Source organism: Amblyomma americanum, chromosome 1, assembly GCF_052857255.1.
Source record: "Amblyomma americanum isolate KBUSLIRL-KWMA chromosome 1, ASM5285725v1, whole genome shotgun sequence".
In the NCBI taxonomy this organism is placed as follows: domain Eukaryota; kingdom Metazoa; phylum Arthropoda; class Arachnida; order Ixodida; family Ixodidae; genus Amblyomma; species Amblyomma americanum.
This window is the reverse complement of record NC_135497.1, coordinates 112,831,471-112,858,341: the sequence shown is the minus strand read 5'-3', so window position 1 is coordinate 112,858,341 and position 26,871 is coordinate 112,831,471. Positions and strand designations below refer to the sequence as shown.

Here is a 26,871-nt window from a genome sequence, read left to right as displayed (position 1 = left end):
GTGCTTGCATCTATACATGTGATGGTTGATTTTTAATCGGAATAGTGCAGTGTAGTGCTGTCATTCAAATTGTGGGGTAGTGGCATGTGTTTCTTGATTGGTGTAATGCTCAGAATCTGGCATTGCTGGAGTATAACTTTCAGCCATGTGTGTTCTTTTTCTTTATTGCAGGTCTGTCAAGGAGTGGTGCCTTAAAGATTTTCAGATTGGCCGGCCACTGGGCAAAGGAAAGTTTGGCAGAGTGTACCTCGCCCGAGAAAAGGAGACAAAATTCATTGTGGCTCTTAAGGTGGGTCCCAGGGTTTCTAGCAAGTTCTTGCACCACTTCAAAACATATGACGAATATGGACATAAGAACACAATATGAAAAGAAAATTGAAGCGCAAATAGAAGCTGTCAGTTTGGTACAGCAATGTTGGCACAAGAACAAATGAAAACTTGCCCGCTTCTGGCGCAGTCAACCCTCCGTTCCGATGATGGCTTTTTTCATTACCTTCCTGTGGCTTCTTTTGTTGCGCTCATCATTTACTGGTATCATTCAAAAGGTCCCTTCAATGATTACCATGGGCATATTCTAAAGCAACAAACAAGGTGGTTTTTGTGACGATTCCAGTCAAGTTTAAAAGCTCTCGGTGGACGCTATAACTTACAAATATTTCTTAAAAATTACTGCTCGGATTTGATCTGGACAACACCTTGGCACACATTCTTGACTGCCTCTTCCCCTGTGATATAGTAGGAAATCTGGGCGAGCCTTGCTATTGGGTGTGCTGAAGGGCTGTAGGCAGGATCAGGGACGTAGCAAGGTGCAGTGCAGACCTTTTTCTTTTTTTGGCAGGCCAGGCAGTGTGGGTTCAATGTGAGGAATCATTTTTAATCTTAACAAAACTAGCTAGCTTAAATTTTTTTCTGGTGTGGGTGATCAGTGCTGGAATACTGATCGCTTGTGAACTTTTCGTAACCTTGGTATATGTCATTTCGTGGTTTCTTTAAGGCACTTGGCGCTGTTTTAAAGAAGTAAGGACTCATTTTCTCTGGCTGCAGTGGATGGCACACTCCTCACTGCAGGACGCTTGCTGATTAGTATGTGCCAAGTTACAGGTATTTTCCATTATCGTACGTTGTATGCAAGGTGTTGTATACAAGGTGTCGGGTACTGCAATGGCCAGTTCCACATATGTGGACATTACTACAGTCAAACTGAACCAAAGCGAAAACTAGACTGCTGGCACACCTCATTCGCCTCTGGCCTAACTACGTTAATCGACTATCAGTTTTTTATTCGGATGTTGTACAAGGACATTGGGCATCAAATATTGACCCTCTGGTGTGCATTCACTATCTGCGAAGTTCCACCTACCTTCAGACTTTCAATGAAAATTTTCTGTTCAGTGTTGCTGAGGTGGCAAGCTGCAAGGTTTGATAATGACCCATGGAAAAGCGTTGCGAAAGGCATACAGAGAGTAATGGAAAAAAGTGGGACAGGTGCTCACTTTGGTGAATTTCTTTATTCGCAATGTTGAGTCTGTGCCTGCCTGTCCTCACATTCACGCATGGTCTCATGCTTGGCAAAAAGGTGCACCAAGAAGGCATCAAGAACCAATTAAACAAACTGATAAGCCACTTCGTTCTCAGTGATGAAATTGATACCTATCTAGCATGCTAGACACTTCCTTTTAATCTTGGTTTCTGTCTGCCTAATCTCATCGTCCTGGTGGAGAACCTTATTTCTTTTCCAACAGCAGTGCACGCCTACAGTCTTGACCGGACTGGCCCGGTATGTTAACCTGCAGCTTTTCTCCTGTATTTTGGGACCTGTCCAGTTGCTGAAGTTTGTAATATTGTGTAGTATATTCTGCAGGACAGGGTGAACTCGGGACTAATGGTCGAGGCCTTATTCCTGCAGCGGAAGTAGTTATGGCGACAATAGTTGTAGTGGTGATTATATCGTAACGAGAGGTGATACATATTTGACCCAGGTGTTATTTTTATTGCCCAAGAAGGCAACATTTGATCATTTCTTTTTGCTGCACCTTATTTGCTTGGCCTGTGAGCGTATGGACAAGCATTGTGGGGTGTTTAATAAAGCAATGCATTGAAATGTCCGGTTTTAATCAGCCTGTTAATTGCCTCTTTCCTGCTGCTCTCCTTGTGTCTTTGTTGCTGTTATCCTTAAAGAATTGCGTTATATATGTTGACCAGTGCTTGTTTCACTATTAAACAAGTAGTACATTCATTCAAGAGAGCAACAGCAAAGAAAACCAGTAGCGCATACAAAAATAAATTGCACACTAAATGATGCTGTTCATTACACAGGTATTAGGTAGATCTGTACTCGGAGACCTGCGCTTTTAGCGCCCTAGCATACACGTTTTTTCAGTTTCCGAAATGATCATTAAGCACCCGTGCTGCAATCTGTCTGCAAACCAACAAATGGTTTAAGGCGAGCAGAGCTCATCCAAATGATTCATTGCTTTGTCAAGATTGCTGCAGGGGTAATAAATGATCATATTGGTACCATTTTCGAAAAAAAATGTCCGGTAGAGAGTTATGCATTGATCAACATGCAAGCTTCAAACGTGTATAAGTTGTATGGCACATATAGCAGGGTTTCCTGCAGCTCCGTAGGAAATTTATCATATCCTCTTCGAGTATTTCTATGGGCAGCTGTCTTGAAATGCATTTTGCTCAAACTGGTAGGTGCTAGCAGCCTTTCTTATCTGTGCTAAGGAACTATCTTTGGTCACATGGAAGCATTCAGAGTTAAAGGCTGTTCTGATTATATGATCAGAGCCTCTCAGGTTCTGACATTCAATTTACAAGTCTTCGCAGCATCTGAATTGTGTACTTGGCACGCTACATACCGTTTCATACATAGCGAAACTGTGGCTTTTTATATATAGAGACGGTGCCGCGGAGGCAGATTTTTTTTAGATGCTACGTGCAGGTTTGAAAAATAATTTATTTCTGAATGTTGTGTCCCTTTGAGAAATTGTAATGACCGAAAGCAAGCGGCACTTATAGGACTGCAATTTATGCATAGTCACAGCTGTGTACAAACTAATGTAATGAAACACATATGTAGCCTGTTTGTCAAGTGGCACATTGAAGAGTTCTGGGCAATGCGCACTTTTTTGCGAATTAATCCCTGGTATTTAGAGCTAGAAATTTTCTCTGGTGCTTTGTTTTTGTTATGGTAGAAGTTTCATGGTATGATGAAAGTGTATGATCGACAGACATCTGAAATTGGTTTCCAAACCAAATTCAGATGTCTGTCTGTCGAGCATACACTTCCAGAATTAATCCCTGGTATTTAGAGTTAAAGATTTTCTCCGGTGCTTTGATTTCGTTTTTTGGCACAAGTTTTATGGTATGATGGAAGTGCATGCCCGACCGACATCTGAAATTGGTTTGGAAACCAAGCCACATGAAAAATGAAGGTAACGATCAGTATGATAGAAGTGCATGCTGGACAGACATCAGAAATTGGTTCGGAAACCAGGCCACATGGAAATTGAAGGTAACGATTAAAAAGTGACTAACACTTTCGGCAGTGTTGAAGATGAGGTTTCAATAGAGAAAGCAGTCATGTCTTCAGTGGTGCCATGGGGACTACAGTAAACAATATTCAATGGCTAACATGATCTCTGCTATTCCCATGCTGATATTGCATGTTGAGAAAAGTCCTGCAGCGTAACACTCCATTGCCCCTCACTTGATCGTGGATTGCATCCAGACTCAGCAGCCAGTCCCGTTTTAATAGAGATGAAACAGAGAAGGTATTCGTTAGCTATGGAACCTCCATGCACATTAGATCCCCAGGTGGCCTAAGTTTTTTGGGCTTTCCACTACGCCACCACTTTCTCATATTTTACTCCTCCTTCCATCCCCTTCCGTCTTGGCATGGTTTTGATGCCTACTGAAGACAGTGCACACTTCTCTGAAAAACCAAATTAAAAAATTTTTTCTCGCTTTATTTTAGGCATACTCCCTGGCTACGTTTGCCTGCAAAGCCAAAATATCCAAGGTGCTAGAATGTAGGGCTCAGTACACAGCATGTGCTAACTACAACAGTGAACACTCAAAGAAAGAAATGAGCATTTTAAGCTGGCTGTGTCAGCCATGAGTGCATGGGTGCACTGTCTTGAACAATAATGCTGCATGACTAGGGCAATCCCTTATTGTGTACCTGTTCAAGAAAAAAAGCCACATCTACCTCAGCCTGATGCTAACATATGCAATGAGACTGTTATCTACTGATCGCCAATTTGAAATTCAGTAGAGCAAATCTGGTGGTTCTCGGAGCTTCACCTGCTTCCAGGTCAAAAGTTGGCAATTTCTATGTCCCTACCTTACATGAAGCACATTGTCATCTTGCGACTACCGTGACGCTTTGTACACAACTGTGTGCTGCTGTGTTGGAGGCATGTACGTAAACAGTTTGCTTTTTTTTTGGTCCACTTAGATAATGACTGGGAGGTTTCATTTGCATTAGAAGTGGCCAGTGACACCTAAAATGTTTGAGCAAGAGCTATCTTTATTAGGTTTAGTTTAAGCTTCACTTTCCTGTTCGCTATTCTTTTGCAAGAGCTTCTGCTTGAATCCTTCTGAGGTCCCAGTAGTCCCTGTTCTACCATTTACATGACCTCTCCGCATTTTTTATTGCTGCTTGTAGAGTCTGAGATGGAGTTGTAGGCCAGCTTTTGCTCGGCAACTGAACGTGTCCATTGTGGCATTCCCGTGGTTGATTTGTTGCAACTCAGTTGTGTTTCTGAACTGGCTACTATGGCGCTACTTCCTATCTAGACCGGACAAACTGCTGACACATGTGTATCTGTTTCATTCTTATGCAATTACAAGCTGTTGTAGTAGTTGCCACTTGTCCTGTGCCATCCAATACGCCAGACGGCCTTAGTGGGTCATGTCACGACGGGCCAAATTTTTAACCAGAAGTGAAGTGAGCAGGCTTGGTACTTAGGTCTAGCAATTCATGCCATTGTGCGCTCGAAGGCAATGGGCAAATCCCAGACTTCCGTTTTCAACAAAGAAGGGGCAGTGATAGCAGTGTGTTCTTGTGCTCCCACACCACTCTCAAAAGCATGCCTTTTCCAGTTTCCACCTACATCTCATGACAAGTAGCAGGTTCTCAAGAGCACCCTCTCTGGCATGCATGTTTGTTACGGCTCTGGTCTACCGGATGACTGCTTTATCGAGCATGAGAATGTGTGTGTTTTCGTGTCACTACAATGGAGCATTCGCTACCAATGCAATTGCAAGTAAGAGCTGCTGGTAGCTGGCTGAGATCTCAAACTCTTGGTTACGACTTGCTTTGAAAACACATAAAGCCCACAAAGAGGCCCCGTAAAAGAATTGCGAAAAACGTCCACGCAGGTGATGTTTAAGTCGCAGCTCCAGAAGAACAACGTGGAGCACCAGCTGCGGAGGGAGATCGAGATTCAATCTCACCTGAGGTGAGGCTGCTATTTCATATTGCACTGCATGGCACATGACGCATGAAAGTTGTTGCACCACTTGCTGCATTCAGAACAATAACTGATGCTGAACACAAGGAAGACAGCCGACACAGCCATCAACGGCTTGGAATGGCGGGAGTCGGTACTAATCATATTCGAAGGAATGGAGAAGATGAATTGATATTGAACCATTAGATGGGTATAACGAGCTGGTGTTAAGTGACTTTATTGCTACAGAGTCTTTTTTTCCTTCACTGCTGTTGAGAATAAATCATGATTTTTAGAACGGTAGCTCGAGTCTGCAGAACATTCCGCTTCTAGTAGTATGTGCAACGCATTCAATGTTTGTGAAAGCTTTCAATGTAAAGCAAGGTGAAAAATAGTGTGTCATTAGCTTATTCCTTAAGGGCATTCTTGAGTGAGATGTAGTTCTAGGTCTTCCTTCAGAAGCCGCCGCAGTGGCCCAGTGGTTATGGTGCTCTGCTGCTGGCGTGAAATGCGCGGGTTCAATCCCGGCCATGGAGGTCAGCTTTCAATAAAGGCGAAATGCTAGAGGCCATGTGTACTGTGCGATGTCCGTGTATGATAAAGAACCCCAGGTTGTCGAAACTACTGGAACCCTTCACCACAGCGTCCCTTTTTGCCTGAGTTTCCTTAGGACATTAAACCCCATGAATCCAGAGTCTTCCTTTCGAAGCCACACCACAATTGTTTCCTGAGCCATTTTGGCATTGACTCCTACGCACACGTGGGCATACATGCTTGCTGCTTTTGTGATCAAAGAAGCGTTTGAATTTGGGGTCATGAGTTCTTTTGCGAGTGCTTTGTTAAGTGGTATGGGCACCACGCTCTAAACAGAAAGGAGTAAAAATGGGGTGTGCTCGAGGACAGATTACTTCCTTTTTTACTCCCATGTAGGGGTATTCGTGTTCAGGGTGCACATACATACATACATACATACATACATACATACATACATACATACATACATACATACATACATACATACATACATACATACATACATACGTACGTACGTACGTACGTACGTACGTACGTACGTACATACATACATACATACATACATACATACATACATACATACATACATACATACATACATACATACATACATACATACATACATACATACATACATACATACATACATACATACATACATACATACATACATACATACATACATACATACATACATACATACATACATACATACATACATACATACATACATACATACATACATACATACATACATACATACATACATACATACATACATACATACATACATACATACATACATACATACATACATACATACATACATATACATACAAGTTTTATTCTCCACAAAGAAGTGGACGGAGGTGGAGGGAAAAGCTGTACATTTGCGGCTTGAAAAATCCTCCGCCCCCTTACAGTGTATACACCAGCAGAGTGGGGCAGTAGACAGTCCCATTTTGTTGTTGCAAAGAGAAAAGAAAAACAGCCCTGTATCGCATCAGACAATAAAATAAGCCTAAATAAGAGTTTCAATAGAGCACTGGATTTGGACGCCTGGAGAAAAAAAAAATTTTCGACGAAAATGAAACAATGTAATGTAATTGAACATAAGGATATACCTTTGCATTCATTCGCAAAAAAGAGTATGATTAGCAAAATATTTTTATATATTTGGAAGAGACATATTGAGTAGATCTGCGCCTTCTTTTTCTGCAGCATTCAATAATCGCGGAAGATTATACCGGAGTGTTTGTTGTCCATAGGCAGTGCGACATTATGGAACTTTCCATCGTTCTGGAGTTCTGGTGCTGCAGGTGTGATAATTGGATCTTAATTCTGCCATTTCCGTAAAAACTGTACTATCTCGTTGGACACTTAAACGATACTGCCTGCATAATTTGTATTCGTATACATTTCTTACTTTCAATAAATTAAACGAAGCAAAGATATGTGAAGATGCTGTGTTTTGAATGTTTTCAATTATTCGTACTATTTTTTTCTATAGCCTTTCAAGCTTCAACACATTAGTTTTTGTTGATGTTCCCTAAACTAAATGAGAGTAGTTTAGTTGGGAGACAAAGAGAGCGCTGTAGACCATTAGTTTAACTTTTTTGGAACAGTATAGCGGTTGCGATTTAAAATTCCAGTTATGCAGCTCAGTTTGCTGATTAGACTGGTTACATGATCATTCCGTTGTAAAGTTGAAGTAAAATATACCCCTAACCCCTTGACAGTATCTACCACATCAATGGCAGCGGATCTAAACATTACGGTTCCTTGTAACGAAATATGTTTAATTTTTGGTCGAAAAACTACCCCCTTTGTTTTGTTTGCGTTAACTTTTAATTGATTGCTGGAAGTCCACGAGTCCAATTTGCGCAAAAAAATATTTGCTTTAGTAATTCCTCCAGCTTCAGAACGTGATGGCACCAAAGCACTCGTGTCATAGGCATATATAACGAACTTGGTATCTGAGCAGATATGTACAATATCAATAATGTACAAATTAAATAGGACAGGGCCTAAAATTCTACCCTGTGGGACTCCTGAAATTATTTTTTTCTCTGAGAAATAAAACCATATATGTCGACATATTGAAATATATATGATAGGTAAATTTTGAGGAGAGCCAAAACATGTCCCCGTATACCATAATGATGCAGTTTTTCAAAAAGGATAGTATGACTAATATAATTGAAACCTTGGCTAAAATCAACAAAAATACCCATAACAATACATTTCTACAAAATGCTTTAGAATATATTCCTTATGGTCCAACAGTGCCAGCTCTGTAGACATGTCCCTCCTAAAGCCATATTGCGAAGTAGTTATTATATTATGCTTGCTGGAGAAGCGCGATATTCGATCTAAGATAATTTTCTCGAGACCGTTCGAAAAGGCAGGAAGAATTGACATCGGTCTGTAGTTCGATACATCATTTTTATTTCATTGCTTATATAAGGCTATCACACGGGCGACTTGCATTTTTGAGAAAAAAAAGCTGTAGAAATGCAGAAATTAAAAATATGCGCTAAAATGGTGCTGATTATACGTATCACATATTTGACGGGTCTTATTTGTATACCGTCAGCATCAACACTATGAGAAATATTTAAACTAAAAAAAGAGAACACACTTCATTTGCATCTGTTGGTTCAAAAAAATATTGTGCTAGAGTTTTTCTGCCCTAAACTTTTGTATGATGCCTGGTTTTTAGTAGAATCTCTGTTAACAAAGTAGTCATTAAAAATATTTGCCATTTCTTCTCCTTTTGACATCTGTCCTTCGTGAAAAATTTCTTCAACTCTCTGTTTTTTCTCGCTCCGAGCCATCAGTGCATTTAAGTTATTCCGCATTAAGTCAGTGCGCTTTACGTTGGAACCGAACATATTCTCATAGTACAGTTTTCTTGCTTTTCTTAGCTGCTTAGTCAAGTCATTACGAAATTTTTTGAACGTAGCGAGATCAGATGCTGTACGAGTTCGCATAAACGTTTTAAACAGACGTTCTTTCTTTTCTATCTTCTTCAATAGGTACTTTGTCACCCTTGGTTCTCGACATCTTTATTACCCGTATGGCGTTTGAAAACGACGTGACGTTGGTATACCGAAAGAAACAAACTCAAAAAGGCATCATAAGTTGTGTTCGCATTTGATGCCTGAAGAACGTTGTCCCAGCAAACTGTTTCTAACTCATGATAAAAAGCTTCTAAGAGGGTAGGTGTAACAGGCTCTAAAAGATTAAACACTTTATGGTGAGAGTTTCCCCGAGTACTAAATTTTATGCTACAAAACACACGCAAGTGATCACTAATAGGGTAAGTGAGAACACTGGAACTGACAAGGTTAGCATCATAATTTGTTATTACTAAGTCAAGAATTGTTTACATGGACGTCGTTAGTCGTGTGGGAGAAGTAATATGGTTTATACAGCCATTAGATAGCAATACATTTTCAAAATATGTTTTCTTCGTACTATTGCTACTCATATCAACGTTAAAATCACCGGCAAGTATCACATTGTATCTGTTTTGGTTAACCAATGACAATAAATTATCTAAAAACACAAAAAATTCAAGTAGAGAACCATCCGGATGCGAGAACAAGTTGAAAATACAGCATCTTTCACTTGCAGACAAATAATCTCAAAACTATCTGTGACACAAGAAAATTCTGAAAGCAAGACAGGCTGTACAAGAGAGCTTACTAGCACAGACACACCACCACCGCGACGAGAGGTTCTATTAACAGAAAAAGTTGGCATATCAGGAAGGTCAAAAGTGTCACAACTGCTTGATTGCCACATTTCTGTTTTCATCAGAACATCAAAACAATTCTTAAGCTTTTTTGACAAGGATTCTAGTTCCGCAACCTTGTTGAACACAGACTGTGCATTTAAGTGAAAACAACGAAGGTAACCATGTGTCTGACCACCAAGCTCTTTTAAGAGTTCTTCTAAGGTAACGTGCCCTAGGTGCGCCATTTCAAGATAAGGGTCACGGGTTCCCGACTACACGAAAAAGGCATTTAGCTACGAAGTGTGGAGAGGTCACTCATGCTCTTGATAACCTTAGCGCTATCGCCACTCTTTCTACGCACCAAAATTTTGCCATTGACATGCCACACATATGCAAAGCCAGCCTGTTTAGCCCACTCTTTTGTGGCTTGCAACAATACTCTGGAACAGTTGGTCATGTTTTCTGCGATGTACACTGAGTCGTATTTTTCCCTAAGAACCACCCGTTTCTGCAGTAAAGCGTCTCGAAGAATCTGCCTTACAAAACGGGCAATCACAGCTTTTGTCTTTCCTGGTTTCACCGACATCATATGAAGTGCGAGGGTGTCCACCTCAGTGAGATGGTTCATGCCAATCTTGTCCGCCACTTTGTTGACTTTTGACAAGAGGTCCTCTCCTTCCGCCCCAGCAATGCCATGAATCTCGATGTTCAAGCGCCTGCTGCGCCATTCTAAGTCATGGACACTGAGTTGTAACTGAGTTATATCTTTTGAGCCAGCATCTCTCTCGAGCTTATCAATTCTGCCTTTAATTCCTTTGATTTCCTTATCCTGCGTATCAAGGCGCTCTTTTATAGTGGCAAACTCTTCATGTAGCATCTGGATTGAGCTCTCTACTGCATCTAGCTTTTCGGTGAGAGGGAGAAGGGAAGTCAATTTCCTGTTCATTTCCACAATAAGGACTTTAAGGTCGGCATCCGTATTCGAGTCACCGTTTGAGGCGTCACCCTTGCCTCCAGTCGAACGTTTACACGCTTCACAATTCCAAACCTTCTTAGCCGACCAACGTTTTGAAACAAATGTCGTTTCACTCATGCCTGAACATATCGCGCCATGAAAACAAAATTCACACTCACTGCATGTGATGGCGTTATCGTCATTCTTTAGTTTTTCGCGACATTTGCAACCCCGAGTCATGGTGACCAATATCGACTAGCAGGTTTGACCAACCTGTAAAACACAGCGAAGAACGGATTATTCGACGTCCGCTCCGCTCTGCCGCTGCGGCCAAAGTGCATGGCGAACTACGCCCCTAGTTGCAAAAGTTTCCGCAGCTTTCGTCCCAGCCGTCGGCTCCCGTTGATTGGCTCCGTCTTGCTGATATGGAAACGATGCTTGAAACCAGTGCTTGAGTTCAGCCTTCCCAAGGAAAACAGGCCACGGTGAGATTCTTGTCCGAAGCACCGCGGAAACACTGCAGCATCTGCGACTGTAAAACACAGCGAAGAACGGATTATTCGACATCCGCCCCGCTCTGCCGCTACTGCCAAAGTGCTTCGAATGCGCTCAGATTCTTGTATTGTACGGTCTCGGGCTTTCGGTATTCTCGGAAGAAAAAAGTTTGGTCTTTTAATTCATTTGGAGAGTATGGTGCACTCTTTTTGAAAGGTATCTGAAATTTCCTCATTAGTACTACTCATAAGGCCAGCCATGGGATTGCCAGGCTTTTCGCACCAAACTGCACCGTTGTATTTAACCTGCTTAATGTTGCAGCAAATAAAAATTTTTCTTTAAAATTGGTTCATATCTGCTCCTAAACTGAATTTAACGCAAGGAAGGGCCACACCCAGGTTTCCTAGCTACAACTGTATGCAGCTGCAGAGGTAAGCAACTGGTGAAAAATGGTGTCCCTCATGCAGGCACCCAAACATCTTATGCCTCTACAACTGGTTCCACGACGAATCCCGGGTATACCTCATTCTCGAGTATGCGCCCCAGGGGGAGCTGTACCGTCATCTCACCAGAGAAGGGAGATTCACCGACCAGAGAGCTGCCACAGTAAGCACCCTGCCTGCTTCTGCACCACTGTGATGTCTTCTAGGTGATCCCAATGAGACACAGTGCTGTTATACTGAACAGCTTTCCTTAGAATTTATACTTCCATACATGCTCAGTATTGGTACTCGCTGTCTGTTGTGCCACTTGCCTCTTGTTTCAGTTTTTATGGCGACAGACTTGCCAGGGCTTAGCCTAGCTTGGCCGTTTATGTGATGCCCTCTCTGTTTAGAGCTGTACACTGCACCCACAACAAACGAGGCTCTGCTTTGTGTTAACCACTTGCACTGCTGTGCAACATCACTGGATGTGATAAATTCTAAAGATGTAAACATAAATTGCCTTTCCAACGGCGGTTGAGGCTTGATGTTGAACCAGCTGTATGCAAGATCTTGGTATACGTTGGAGGAGACTCTGGGTCAGATTGTTCTTGAGCCCTTTATGATCACCTTTTGCACAACTTGTGCATATTTTCTGAGCTTGTCAACTATGCGCCATAATTGGCTTCCGTAGCCTTATTGTTTTGGAACACAGTCATAACTGTGAAGGTCAAATGAGCCGCAGCTTCACTACTGACGGATGAGAAACATAAGGGCATGAGATCAGGGAGTGACTACAATACGTAGGATCAGGGCAAAGGCCAGCGAGAAATAAAAATAAGCAGGGTTCAGTGCGCATTTGCCTCCTCGGGTAACCCCATTCAATACCCTGCCTCATGTGCGGGAGATAGTTGTTTCAAACTACACTGCCATCGGGTGCCTACCTTATGAGCACTGGCATACATTGGCTTTGTGCTCCCTTTCCCTGGAGATAAGATTCAATTTAAATATGTGCACCTGCCTATTTTTCTTCGCGAGTTTCGGCAGCGACCTCACAAGCAATGCTTTTGCTGAATGTTAACGGGGAGAATGGTTTACGACAGCTTTTTATGTATTGTTTTGCTCATACTGTGTGTAGGAATTTTTTTAGGTACTCATCGTGATCCTGGTAGACTTGGTTGTGCTACGCAGCATGAGATGGTAGTTTTAAGCTGCGGTTGGCAGCTTCTAGCTAAGTGTGATAGTAGATGCCAATTGGTAATTAGAAATTCTGAGAAAACTCAGCCTTCAAAAACAATTCTGAAAAATATCACACCACTAATCCTTTTTAAGTTCCCAAATATATATGCGAATGCATATAATTCCATTATTTCATCATGATAAAGCTTTGTCAGTCAGGCTAGCATTCCATTGGTGTGTATATGAGGCGGAAAATTGCAGTGCCAGCACTTGAAACAAAATTTGATTTAAAGGATTTACTCGTCTTGCTTTCACTAGGGGCTTAACGGTCCAGAGACGTGTTCAACAAGCCGCCGCAGAGGCTTAGTGGTTATGGTGCTCGGCTGCTGAAACGAAAGACGCATGTTCGATCCCGGTCACAGCGGTCACATATCGATTTAGGCAAAAAGCGAGAGGCCAGTTTGTTCTTAAGTACAATGTATGTCACCTACATTATGACTTGGGGTACTTTGACAAGAACTGAACTGTTATTTCATCTGTAGTGTTCCAGGCCTTTTTTAGACTTTTGGTGTCTGTGTCTGTAGTGCACAGAGTACGGTAGTATATTGAGGCCACTTGCTGCCGTTTTATGCAGCTAATCGCCATCATCCACCCTCTCCGGAAAAAGCCAAGTGAGTGGTGTTTTCACAAATGTTATTGGCAGAAAATGTATGCTAGATTTTAACATGAATCACAAGACCGTTTACAGTTCCAAAGTCAGCCATCGAAGAAGCACATCAGTTCTGGTGGCTTGTTCCCTCGTGCAGTCCACTAGTGCTGCTAGCCATGCTGCTTGGTCACATACTTCATACCTCTTGTAGTATATTTAGACGGCAACAGCATTTGAGCAACGTTAAGTGTTGAAGGTTGAAGATATACCATTGACAAAGAGACCATTCTGGAGCCACTAATAAAACCACCACGACATATATAGCGGTGCTGTGCAAAACAACAGGGCACGGTTGCCATGCTCTTGAGGTTCTGATGGGCCTTTTCCTCTTGTGCAGTACATCTACCAACTGTGTAATGCACTCAAGGTCTGCCACAGTCTAAATGTCATCCACCGCGACATCAAACCCGAGAACCTGCTCCTGGGCATCAATGGAGAAATAAAGATTGCGGACTTTGGCTGGTCCGTACACGCGCCCTTTTCAAGGTAAGTGTATCAACCATTTTTTTTTTCAACTTGCAATCCCTTTTCTTTGTACCTGGGGATTGGGTGAATGTAAAGGAGACTGTATTACAGCCTTGTTTTGTGTGCATCTTTGCTTCTGTTGTGCACCTTGTGCACCTTACACAGCAGCGCAGTGGCCATAGCATTTGGCTTCTCAGCACACAAGATCATGGTTCATCTTCGGCCATTGCTGCTCCATTTCAACAGGGGCGAAATGCAAATCCACCTTTTTGCTGAGATTTTGGTGCTCACTAAAGAAAAGCCAATATTTGAAATATTGGCCTTCTGCTGTATTATGTCACAGCGAACGGCAGTTTTTGGCACGTAAAAGTTAAAACACACTAATCTACTGTCACGCCATTCTTCATCAGTGAGATACGCAAGTGATGTGTTTAAATTTCAGTGTATTACGATAACCCAGTTGAACATCTTAATAACAAGCTGGAAAATGAATGAGGCTGATTATGAAACTCTTTTTAAAGCGGGGTTCGGGATGTATGGTGATACTGTAATTTGGTGAATAAAAGCTGATTTGTCCTTCACAGTAGTGCTTTCCTGTAATAATCTGCAGTGCCTGTGCATACACATGCATGCGCATATAATGGCACTACAACTTTCAAGAGGTAGTTGTCCGTGGTGAGAAAGGAAATGTATAGAGGTAACGGGATGTGTATGAGGGATTAGAGGGCAATCTTCCTCAATTCGGATCAGCAAAAAAGAGCTGGTTCTCAGAGCCTGGTCCACGACAGCCACGCATAAATATATTGTACTCAATGTTTCTTCTTCAAATCTGCCGGCAGGCGGCTTTATCCCTTTGTGATGCAAAACGTGACCCGATTCATCATGATCGATCGCATCCAGCCAGAGCCAAATCTGCGTTGTTCAAGACTGTTGTGGTAACTTTGCACGGCATATCTCCAATGTTCCCTATCAGGTTTAAATTCAGCACGACCAAGAGCTGCGGGCGCACCGACGACCACTGAGCATACTAGCTGCTTTCTCCACCGACGAACCATTCAGTTAATTGTGGGCGCAGGTCAGCCGAATAACAGTTTCTTTTAGAGGCTTTCTTTCACGGTCGTCCTCAATGCCTGGATTGCCTTCACCACTACATGACAATAAGCCATGAATTGCACTTGCATCAAGGGCATCATTGTCTCTGAAGGTTCCTTCGCATTCTTTGCTCGCAAAAATGTGAAATATTGGCATGCCACGGTGGTTATGGCGCTAGGCTACTGACCCAAAAGACGCGGACTCGATTCTGACAGCAGCAATCACATTTCAATCGAGATGAAATGCTAGATGCGCGTGTACTGCCCTCCATACGGCAGCTCATAGCCATAGTCTCTTTGGGACGTTTAACGTCTAGAAACTATATAGCTTGTTTAAAGCAGATGGATGATTGAGTTGAAAAATTTTTTCTCATAAAAATGGTTTATTCGAAGAATTTTATTCAGCTGAAAAAAGTAGGGTAGGAGATCAGCATCAAAACTAGAAATGGCAGGGTTTTAACACAGCTAAAATGCGAAACAATTTGCTTAGCCTGGCAGGCTCATGTTGTTTCTTTGTTGGACCGTCGGCACGTCTGGCAACAAAATTAGAATCGGGTAAAGGTCTGTTCGAGGTTAAGCTGATGGAAGTTGATCAAGATGTCATTGTGTTATGCACAGCGCGCGTGTGTGGTGCAGATTAACACAAGGCGTGTTCGGCTGCGTTGGTAGCATAATGCTATCGTGCACTGGTCAGCGAAGCTGATCTGTTCATGGTGCCACGGGTTCGAATCCCAGTCATGGCAATGTTTACTTCATAATTTATTTATTAATCTATGCTCTTGTCACAAACCTAGAAACATAGCAAGATCTTGCTCGGGCTTTACGCATCGGAAAATTGCTGGGATTTAAATCGGTTGTACCTAATGGAACAAGCAAAAGACCGGAGCAAAAGCTCGGACTGAAGCGAGCGTGGCGAGCTTCTCTCTGTATACGGCTAATCACGTGTTCATGTCACGTGGTACGGTGGATGCTCGACGCTGGTGGTGCAGTCACATGGTATGACGTCAGGCGTGTGAAGCCTGGGTGGAAAGTGCAGCTTTTGTTTCAATCATTGATGACTAGCCTGTTTCTGTAATACTTAAATTTTGTTTAAATTGATGGTCAGCCACACAAGATTGTAATAATTTACTAAGCAAACAACGTCGGATATATCCGTTTTATTTTTTGGAAGAAGCGTGTGGGTTAGCGATACAGCTCAAGTTACAAACGAGTTTCGGATATATTTTCTCGGCATGTAAATCTCAGGTTAAATAAGAGAACGTAGCTTCAAGAATGGTGTGCTGCTCAACAACTTTTATGTCCTATCCGCTGCCTAAAATTGAGCGCTCTCTTGGGAATCCTTTATTTTTAAGCTCGGAAAAGCATGACCATTGTTTTTCGGGGATTTATTCTTAGCTGATTTGATTGTGACGGATGTCAGTCATTTAGCGATGAAATGTCCTCCTGTGTTGGGCTGTATTAGGAGAGCTGTAAGAGTTCAAGAATTACCCATGAATGTAATAGCTTTCCTTCTTGGTGGATGCACAGATGCCAGCCGAGGCTGTGCTCCACCAAGATAACACTGTGTAATCCTCTGACGTGAGCATTCAAACCATCTCTGCCTGAAAAATGACACAACAAAATTAGACATCAAAGAAGGGCGACGCTACCTGGCTTTCAGTATTTTTCAGTCTGTAAGTTTCACCCCCTGCAAATGGCAGTTTTACACAAAAAGTCTCACACAAATATCACTATTTTATAATACACACCTGCTCATTCGGCAAGTGCTATAAAAACACTGAGGGCTCTTCGTCGGAGAGTGTGATACACTTGCGGCAGCTGCCATGTGCAGACAATACTCGAGCACTGGCCAGGGTGCTTTATTTCTCTGGTGTGCTTTTTCTTTTTGGTTGGCTTTATCAGCTGGGGAGCTCTTGCAGGTCTGCATCTGCAAGGTTTGAATTACGCCAGTCCTGATAATATTGCTCTCGTCATACAGTCTTCCTGCTTCCCGGATCCTATTCTCCAGCACACATTCTCCAGCACACATCCTCAGGCGGCGTCAAAAAATGTGGTTTTTGAGAATAGGAAATGGTGCAGTAACTGTCCTGCTTCATGTTTGACACCTCAAATGCGCATCAGGGAAGGAAGGTGGGAGTGAAAGAAGAGATATGGGTGCTGCAGTGGAGTACTCCAGAATAATTTCGACCACCTGGGAATCTTTAATGTGCACTTACATCGCACATCACATGTGCGCCTTTTGCGTTTCGCCTCCATCGAAACGCGGCCACCGCAGTTGGGTTCAAACCCAAGTACTCCGGCTAGGTAGCGTAACGCGCTAACACCAGAGCCACCCCACCGCGAGCCGCCATCACATTCAGTAAGAAAGAACAGTGAATGGTTGAGTGGGCAATTTGATTCGAAAAAGGTTAGGACGCCACACTCTGAAAAAGTTCAGCAGGGCACTGAGATGCACTTGGCTTCGTCACTGGGTTCCATGGAGTCTTCTGGTGTCTGGATGTGGAGGGCAGAGGTGTACTGGGGTTGGAGGCATTGGTTTTCTCTTCAGATTAGTTACTGGTCATGCCAAAAGATGCCGTGTGGCAGTGCATGATTTTTCATTGTACTATATGACTCACAGATGGAAAATTAAAAAGAACATGACTTACAGGAAAATATAAAAATGTGGTATGTGAATACGCATTCTTGGTGCTGCACATGTGCAGGGCTTGGTATGCAACAACATACATTTAGCACTGTCTTTTCGGGAGATGTATGCCACAGTGGCCTTGAAAAGATTAAGATTTGATGCTAAACTGAAGGTGGAGGTGAGTTAATTGCTGCTCAGGGGCCTTTCACATTTCTTGCTGTGGCGTGGCAGTTGCACTGTTCAGTTTGTGACACGGAGGCCTCTCTGCTGCATGAACTGTTGGTAATTTACGGACTGGACAGCTCTGTGGAATGAGCTACAGATGTTTTTCATGTTTTGTTACAACACAGGCTGTAGGTTAACAGTGTGCAGTTTAACAGAGAAAGTTAATGGGTTGTAACTATGTGCTACGTGGCCTAATACAGTCCATGTTCAACATGCAATGACATAAACTTGGTGAAGCTGGCACGCCGGATAATACTGGTCCAGTGAATTAGCTGCTATACAAAGAACATAAAAGCGTATGTGGTTGCCCAAAGGTCAACTCGGCTTTACCTAAATATTCTTTATAGCCTTAAGGGGCTCTGAAACACCTTACGAGTAGAGGACACCAACTTGCTCAATCACTGCATTGTTTTGTCATGAACGCCTGAGCCAAATTATACGCTCCTTCATGCAGCAGAGATCTCACAATCACGCGCGAAAGATGGCGAACCCTTCCTCGCGACTTTTTCATGTTCTGACCCTCCTCCGTCGCTCGCATATTTGTATACAAGTTGAGTGATGGCTATTGGTTAGATTCCTTTCGACGTCAGGCATCTACCAAGGCCGCGGATAATAAGCCGTGTAGTTCCGGTGGGTCAGAGAGCTCTCCCCCGGAGGTGGAGCCGGCGGAGGAGCACCGACCTTCCAATGTGCAAAAAGTGACGAGACGAGAAAGAAAGGCGCGAAGAGGCCAAATTCAATTTTTGACTACAGATAACTCTGTTTCTACAAAGCGCATTAAAAAATTCTTCTTGGACAGTACTCGTGAAGCAGCGTTCTTTAACATTTCAGGCATAATGCAACTTTATCAGAGCCCCTTTCAGAGCCCCTTTAATGGTATGCCTGTTGGTGTCAGGGTCTATGGACATTGTAAATCGTCAATCAGACTGAGGATGAACAGTCAACTACTAGCCAGTCGGCGATGCAGCTCCTGCTAAGCACCTCTGTGACCAAGCCTGCCACTTGATTCTGTTGAGACAGCACTCACCGGCACCTTGCCATGAACCCAGAACCTGAACTGCAGCTGTGCCATATTATTGCCAAGACGGGCTTCCAGCCATTTAGTGGTACGCATGGTATTGCAACCCTTCCCTCCAAGAGAGCAGCAGTTAACCAAGCTTAACCAGGTTAGTCGGCAAGTGGGAAGGCATTAGAGCCTACTATACAGCAAGGTTTACCGATTGAGGGTCGGAAATCTTGCAAAGATACGACCAGCTCTTAGAGCGGACTGCAGTTTGTGAGCCTAAAAATTTCACTCTGTTCGCAAGGCTGCACAAGTGCGACAACACACTTGCTTGCGATGTCAGTGTGTTTTTTAGAAAAATTACATACCATAATTCTAAACAATCGGAATTATTGGCAGCATCGCTGGGGTAAGCTGGATAGCGGGGCTCATAACAGTTGACGTCGCACTCTCCTGAAATACCCCTTGGGTAGAGGCAGGCGAAAATGTGCAGAGAGGTGTTGATCATTTCTCTTTAAATACAAAGGCCGAACGAGTCCGATGGAACGTTGCCCTTTAGGGTGACCGACCGCGGTAGTAACACGCGCTGGAGTTGATTAGAGACCACCCGCTGAGAAGACGTCAGGGCCTGCACCGCGGCGCCATTCAGTCATCGTGTCGTTCTGCAGGCGACTAAATAATGTTGTTTATCTTCTTCCTCCTCCTCTAGATTATTCGTTCATGCAGAGTTGAAACTTGACTCTTAATGTTCTGCTGTGAAGTCAAAATGTTTCATGGTGCTGTGATGTGGCACCACATCCAGATAGCGGCCACTGTTATCGTGAGTAATGAAGATTTTAAATCTGGAAAGGTTGTGCAAGAGCGTGGCTTAAACTTCATGAACTTCACTGATATACATGTTAATGCTGAAGAACTATGTCTGTTTATTCTCTAATCACAGGTAGGAAAAAATATGTTTCAGCAAACATTATATTTTAGAATGCTTGCATCACTGAATGTTCGCGAACGTGCCTTCATCTCTGGCACTCATTCGGGGTAGTAGAATAAGCAGATGATCGAATTTTCATTGGCAGCAAAATTTCCTCTAAGGGGTCTAAGGTAAAGTTTTTGTCAGTGATTTTTACATGAAAACCATAAATGGGCAATAACTCATTGTTTCTGGCTATTTTCGCAGGTCATTATGAATTCAGCCATTGTTGCAGGCTAACGTTGCTGCAGGCTTTTGTAGGCTATTTATAAGGTGACTCTTTCGTTTTCCGATATAAGCAGCAGCCCGGAAAAAGAAAAAGTGGATATCTGCCCAGTGCAGGCATCAAACCTGAATTCCTTGGCACGGCAGCCCAAGGAGCCTCAACCACTCGGTCAAAACTATGCATGCAGTGCATGTAAATGTTTTAGACATGGGAGGCTTGTTTCTACATTGTTAATGTTTTTGCTTCTTTTGGCATTTTCACGAGCCAACGGCTGCAAAATTGATGTTTGTTCTGCATAAAGCTTGCTTGTTGGCCTTCTTACAGAAACTCTCATTAGGTAAATTACGAAGCCATAATTTTTATGCTAGTCCCCTCTGAATTGACTGTCAATTCTTGTTAACTGAACGCATTTATTCACTCTGAAATGAGTATTTATGGAAACAACTTAAACACACGAAAGTGGTAAGAAGGCGAACCACCATTCAAGTTGCTGGCCGCCGCAGTGGCTCAGTGGTTATGACGCTTGGCTGCTGACTCAAAAGGACGAGGGTTCGATCCCGGCCCCGGCGGTCGAATTTCGATGGAGGCGAAATTCAAGAGGCCCATCTACTGTGCGATGTCAGTGAACGTTAAAGAAACCCAGGTGGTCGAAATTTCGAGAGCCATTCACTACGGCGTGCCTCGTAGTCTTAGATGTTTTGTGATGTTCAAACCCCTTAAGCCTTAAGTTCAAGTTGCTTGTTATTGCACAAACGGGCCTAAGTCTTTTTTTGTCCAGCCGCTTAACAACCTGACGTGCTAAGCTGGGAATAGTCGCCTTGTTCACGCAACACATGTGGCCATACGTAGACATGTAGCATCTTCGAACCGTGGTTCAGACGCTATGTGTTGAAACAGTTATGTTCGTAGATTTTTAAAGGTTACCCTATTCTAATTGAACTTGTACGGTAGGTTTCTATCGTTCCCGATTGCTTTCGCACAGTTTGGCAGCCATGCGACATTTAATTTGGGCGCAAGTAGAGTTTGAAACTTGTCATTTTCACAGCTTCGGTTCTGTTGTTATCTGTGGGCAACACTGCATTTTAGACTCTCATACAATTCCAGCACATCCATACGCACTTCTCTCTTCAGTAACAAAATTCTGAGGCTTGTATTTGGTTGTCTTAAGCATTTTATCAAAATACTCTTCATTTTCAGTCACTACTTCAGCCATTCAGCACGCATATGAGTTTTTCTAGCTTCTGGCCGCGGGCTCAGTTTCAGTGTCGATGTGCTGTTTCCGCTGTTTTAAAACTTTTCCACTGTGTTTTTGAAAACTGGTTCGTGGTGGCCTTCGAGAGGACTCGAAGCAGTGTGATGTGGCTACCAACCCAAAAGGTTTGTGAAGACCCACCTGAGTTGCTTTTGAAAAGTATGTTCGAGTAATAGTAAGGTGCTGCCTGCTAGGATGTCGCCGTAAAACATTTCTCACTGCAGTCGTCGCCTCCAGTAAATCTCTCATTCTCAGAAGGGTATATGCTTGGGCTTGTTGGTTCATAACTTCAAGGTGAAAAACGTAGCGCAAAGAAACGAGGACACAGAAAGACGGACAACACACGGCGCCGTGTGTTGTCCGTCTTTCTGTGTCTTCGTTTCTTTGCGCTACGTTTTTCATCTCATTCTCAGTTGTAGCACAGTAAACTGTATGCTAAATTGAATTTTAGCATGGCATATACTACGGCCACTCGCCAGCAGCGACTGGGAAGGTGCTCGCGAACTGTGCGTGTGAAGAGCCAGGGCTGGACCTGTGAAGTTAGCTGTGATACAGTGAAATGGGCCACATGCCGATAAATTCTGGACCTGTGCATTTTCAATTGGGAGTTCGTGAACTCAATTTTTTCATATAGTAGAATTCAACTGTAATAATCAATATATCAGTAGATCTCCCCTCTACAGGCCTGTATTTTTTGGTGTTGACATTTTACTATCATCAAAAAAGTTCCCTATTTGTTTTCTGTGGCACTCTATACTACTCTATGCAAGCGTTCGACAATCTTAAAAGGAAGGTTTACTATGCATGAAAAGAATGGACCATTTTGTCAATAGTTCCCTAACAGTACCTTACAATATTTCACCGTTAGTTCACAATTGAAATTGATGTCCTCGAATCCTGGACTTGTTCGACGTCTGCAGGATCGTGTGATTGGTGCTCCGGAAAAGCATTAAGAGCAGAGCGGAGAAAAGTCTCGCAACTCTGTCCGTAACCACAGCAAGCTCTCTCGCCAAACTTCAGAGGTGCGAGGAAAATTAAACTTGCCGACAGGTGCCATTGAGGTAAAGCGCCCAGCACACATTGTGAAGAGAGTTGCTGAAAATGTGGAAAGAACGCGTCGCAGGCTTCCCGTAGCATGTTGCCGATTCCTTATTTTTCATTCTTGGAATTGTAATCTTTCTGTTGCTGAAAATTGGAGGCTTTAGCCATATATTTCTTCAGCACATTTTTTTATTGCTGGCTATCATTGATAGCTACAGGTGGCAGCTATTCCTGTGGTCAGTTTATAACTCGTTAGGTTTAAAGATCCCGTTCAACAGAAAACCCGGCGACTGTGCCGGTGTGACTGGATCATCCTGACTGGTAAAGAGGGTAGTGGCCGAGAAAAGTAGTTTTACGGTGAACAGGTGGTCAAGCGGAATCGAACCACTTTCCTTTGGGCCAGGAGCTGGGCACTCTACCTCTACACCACCGAAAAATGTCTCTTCAGTGTATAAATGGAGGCCTTGTACGAGCACCTAACACCACACAGTAGCGGAATTAAATTACAAGAACACTGAGTTACTTAAGGTCACGAATTAGCATCACCAGTTAATATGGACATTGATGTGTAATAAAGCAGATTGTTATGGTAGCAAGCGTGTCGATGTCTGTGAAAGGGTGTACCAAGGAACTCACAAACAATCAAAGGGAATTTTTAATGGTTTCAAATCATAGTCGTAAGGTGAGCGCCAGTGTCACCCAAAGTTTTTTTGTGTTGGCCATTGTGTAAGACAGTATAGTATCTTGATCATTACCGGCTGTTATATTCAACCATAGTTTCGGACCATGTTGGTAGCAATTTTCAACGGTGCAAGATTGATTCATTGGGTCTTTTAGGGTTCAAATAGTTCTGAATGTACACTGCTTGGCACAGAATTGAAGAGGGTATTCAGTTGACTTATTAATGTTTTAAAATGTTCGAAACAGCATTGTATATACAGAAGTTTCCCGCAGGAAAATATTTATGGTGTGCTCATGTAAAAGTTCTGGATTTCAGTGCGTGTCGTCAATACAGATTGCCGACATGTTTTTCCAGCCTTTTCGTTAATATCCTGCATAGGAACTAATAGTGCAGTACCCCCTAGCTTTTTCTGTCTTCATTTCACAACTAGCCTTCTGTCATTGCCCACAGAATTGCGATGCCATCCTCTATTCTTGTTCTGTTCTGAATGCCCATCTGTTTGTGTGGTCTGGCCAACTGGCCTGTAAGACTTATCGTCTGGCAGCAGGAGCAAAGATACTGCTTTAGCATCCTTTCTTGTATTTAATTGCGCTTCATTGTCCTCTAATTGTGGTTCTTGCAACCCGGTCTGCAGGCGGGCGACCAGGTGCGGCACACTAGATTACCTGGCACCAGAGATCGTCGAGGGCACTGCGTACGATGAGAAGGTTGACCATTGGGCCCTGGGCATAATCATCTACGAGTTCCTGGTCGGCACGCCGCCTTTCGAATCTGAGACCCGGCAGGAGACATACCGGCGCATTCGTGACGGAAGAGTCCAGTTTCCACCATATGTCTGCGCTGATGCCCGGAACATCATTGTAAATGTGAGCAAGTTTGCCTCTGAGCAAACTGATGATTTGCACAAGACACATCTAGTACACTCCCGTGAAACGGAGCTGGCACGTAAGATACCTAGCAGGGAAGTACGTCCTGGTGACATGCTGGCAGGAACACTTGGACACTTGTTTATAGGCTAATGCAATGCCCAAATTGACTCTGCTTTCTCGGTCATCAATTGGAAGGTTGATGCGTGTAAGGATTGTAGACGTAAAAATTTTGGTTGCCTATTTTCTTCTCTTTTAGAACGCATAGGACATATGTATACATGGATCATCCCAGTGTGTTCGGCAACAACCGCAAAATAATTTACAATTGAGTTTCTTATCTTATTTGGTTCTGATTTAAGTTTTTATAGACGAACTGTGGCTGTGATGTAGGAGTTCAATATAGGTCACTTGAGGCGTGAAAAACTGAGATATAATTTCTGCTCCCTCATTTTAATTCACTGCAACATTAAGGTCAGCCTCTCTCCTGAGCGGGAATCGCAAGGAAGGATGAAGCAGAAATCATATCAATGCTTTTACGCCTCATGTGACCTGTACTGACCTTTTACATCACAGCCATCATTCCACTTTTGAAACCGAAGCATCATCAGACGAAATTCTTTTGTTGTGTAGCCTTCGTAAGACAATACCACATAGTGACCCATGTAGGCTGTTGTATATCCTTACTAAGAAAAGTCGCAACCAGAATTTGGTGTCTTTTGCAGATTTCTACAACCTAGAAGGGGTGCCTCAGTTTAATATCTGGGCGTTGGGGACGTTTGCTTATTGTGTTTGCCTAGCTGAAATCACGCTGGTTTTAAAATTTGTCTAATTTCGTGCTTCTTTGCCCATGCTGGCAGCATCATGGGAGCCACACAATTCAACTTTTAAGATAATATACGAGAGACAAGGAAAAATCGCCATCTTGCGTTTGTAAATGGGCAGCTTGAATATGGCTCGGCAGACGGCTTATATTCGCATTGTAAAGAATGTGAGACCAGTGATATCCACGATGAAGGCTCTTGTACAACGTGCAAACAACAAAAATAGAATTGTATTTATTTGCATACAGCACTACAGGTAATCAAGGCTTAGTAATTGTCATGGTGCTTGCTCAGAAAAGCTAGAAAAGTATCCCAGTCACGGTCGCTCGAGCCTTAACTGATGGAAGTGTGCCCTTTTGCATTTCATCTATCTGGTAATTTAATATAAATGTATTCTAATTTGTGTGTGTGTGTGTGTGTGTGTGTGTGTGTGTGTGTGTGTGTGTGTGTGTGTGTGTGTGTGTGTGTGTGTGTGTGTGTGTGTGTGTGTGTGTGTGTGTGTGTGTGTGTGTGTGGGTGTGGGTGTGGGTGTGTGTGTGTGTGTGTGTGTGTGTGTGTGTCATAGGAAACCGAAAATAACAAGATCGCCTTTTTGCGCGCGCCTTATGGTCCAAGTTTAGTCTCCTTAAAAAATTTAAAATTGGCTCAGTAAAAACTAAAACCCAGAAGGAAATTTCTTTGTTTTTTCTTGCACTACACTTTCCTGCTTCATTCATCTTGGGGATGGCAATTTTATTGGTTTCTATGACAAGTTGCAAGTGGCGACACCGCAAACCTCCTCCCAGCATGGGACATTTCCACAAAGTCTGGCAGCAATATGTCATTTTGTGCAAATTTGATCTTAGAATTTTCTTTTTGTTTACGTGGAATCAGTTCGGGTGATTTCCACGGGCAACACTATATTTGGGGTGTTGCAGACATAGCCAGCACGTTGACTAATGCTCGCTGCGCAAAATGTTCTCTCCTTGTGTCAGGTCATCCTAGGGATTTTATGTATGGGGTACCGTTCAATCACTGTTTCAGCCATTTAACCTGCGCGCACTTTTTTTCAGTAATGTTTGGGACGTCGTTACTCAGTCGAGGATTGTGCAGTCTTAGGCCACAAACAGCGTATTAATTTCGGTTTGCGTTTTTAAAATAGTTCCGCTCTATATGCTGAAAAATGGTGTGCTATGCTGGTGAAAGGGAACTTCAAAGAAAATGATGCGATTATGAACTCGGAAAGTCCAAGCACCTTAGAGATGCCTGCAACCCACTGTCTAAAAACAAGTTGCCACCTTACGCCACGCATGTGCAATTCGTGTTAGCGACAAGAGCAATCAACAGCTAAAAGTGCACACCTGTGGCTTCACACTAGCAGTTGGTGCCTTGCTGAAGCGGATTGTGCCAGTAGTGGGCACAGGAGTGTCAACATGCATTTGTTTGACACCAGTTGAGTAACGGACAAATTTTGGTATGTTTCCTAGAGGGCACCATATTTGAAAGAAAATGTGGATTATAAATTATTCGGGGGATTCCATGATCCGCAAATGCTTCCTGTCATTGAACCAGGTCTTATTCATTTGTTCGTGTGGGAGTGCCTGCGCTGAGCATCGTCTTCCTTTTTCTTTTTTTTTCAACAGTTGTTGAAGATACGGCCTGCCGACCGAATTTCTCTAGATGAGGTCCTGAGTCACCCCTGGGTGACCACAAATGCCGACACCAGTATAGAGTGCAAGACACTCTGAACAAAGATTCCGCCGGGAGCCCACTTGTACATAAAGAGTGTACATGATCTGTGTGCAGCATATTTTATCTGACAGCCCCAACAGAGCTGTGCTTTTTTAAAAGTGCTTTTATCAGCACCTCTACAGCTTTTATTTCTCACCTGCCGGCTAAAGTTTGATGCTAAAAATGGTGGTTTAGGCGTGTGTTCACAGATGGAGCTGTTTCAAGCCATGCAGCAAGAAGGGCACTAGTTTCTTCCTGCATCTGTCGCGTGGTTGCCCTTGTTGCACCTTGAAATCTCCTTTAAGGACCGTAATCAACCTGTGGTCGAAGGTTTTTTTACTGCAGTAAATGTTCGACATCATCCAAGGAACAAAAATTTCTCATCAAAGCAT

General features: G+C 43.0%; 1 protein-coding gene across 2 annotated transcripts in view; it reads left to right on the top strand.

Moving 5' to 3' along the window:
• The window catches only part of LOC144134997 (aurora kinase A-A-like), a 31,533-nt gene extending 5,019 nt beyond the window's left edge, over window positions 1-26,514 (top strand). For both annotated transcript variants that reach the window (XM_077667786.1, XM_077667781.1), the window contains exons 3-8: window positions 172-289; window positions 5,392-5,471; window positions 11,656-11,794; window positions 13,836-13,984; window positions 23,714-23,945; window positions 26,392-26,514. In XM_077667786.1, coding sequence (XP_077523912.1) covers window positions 172-289; window positions 5,392-5,471; window positions 11,656-11,794; window positions 13,836-13,984; window positions 23,714-23,945; window positions 26,392-26,496 — 823 coding nt within the window. In that variant the 3' untranslated portion in view covers window positions 26,497-26,514. The remainder of the gene's footprint in view (window positions 1-171; window positions 290-5,391; window positions 5,472-11,655; window positions 11,795-13,835; window positions 13,985-23,713; window positions 23,946-26,391) is intronic.
• The last annotated feature ends 357 nt before the right edge of the window (window positions 26,515-26,871 follow it).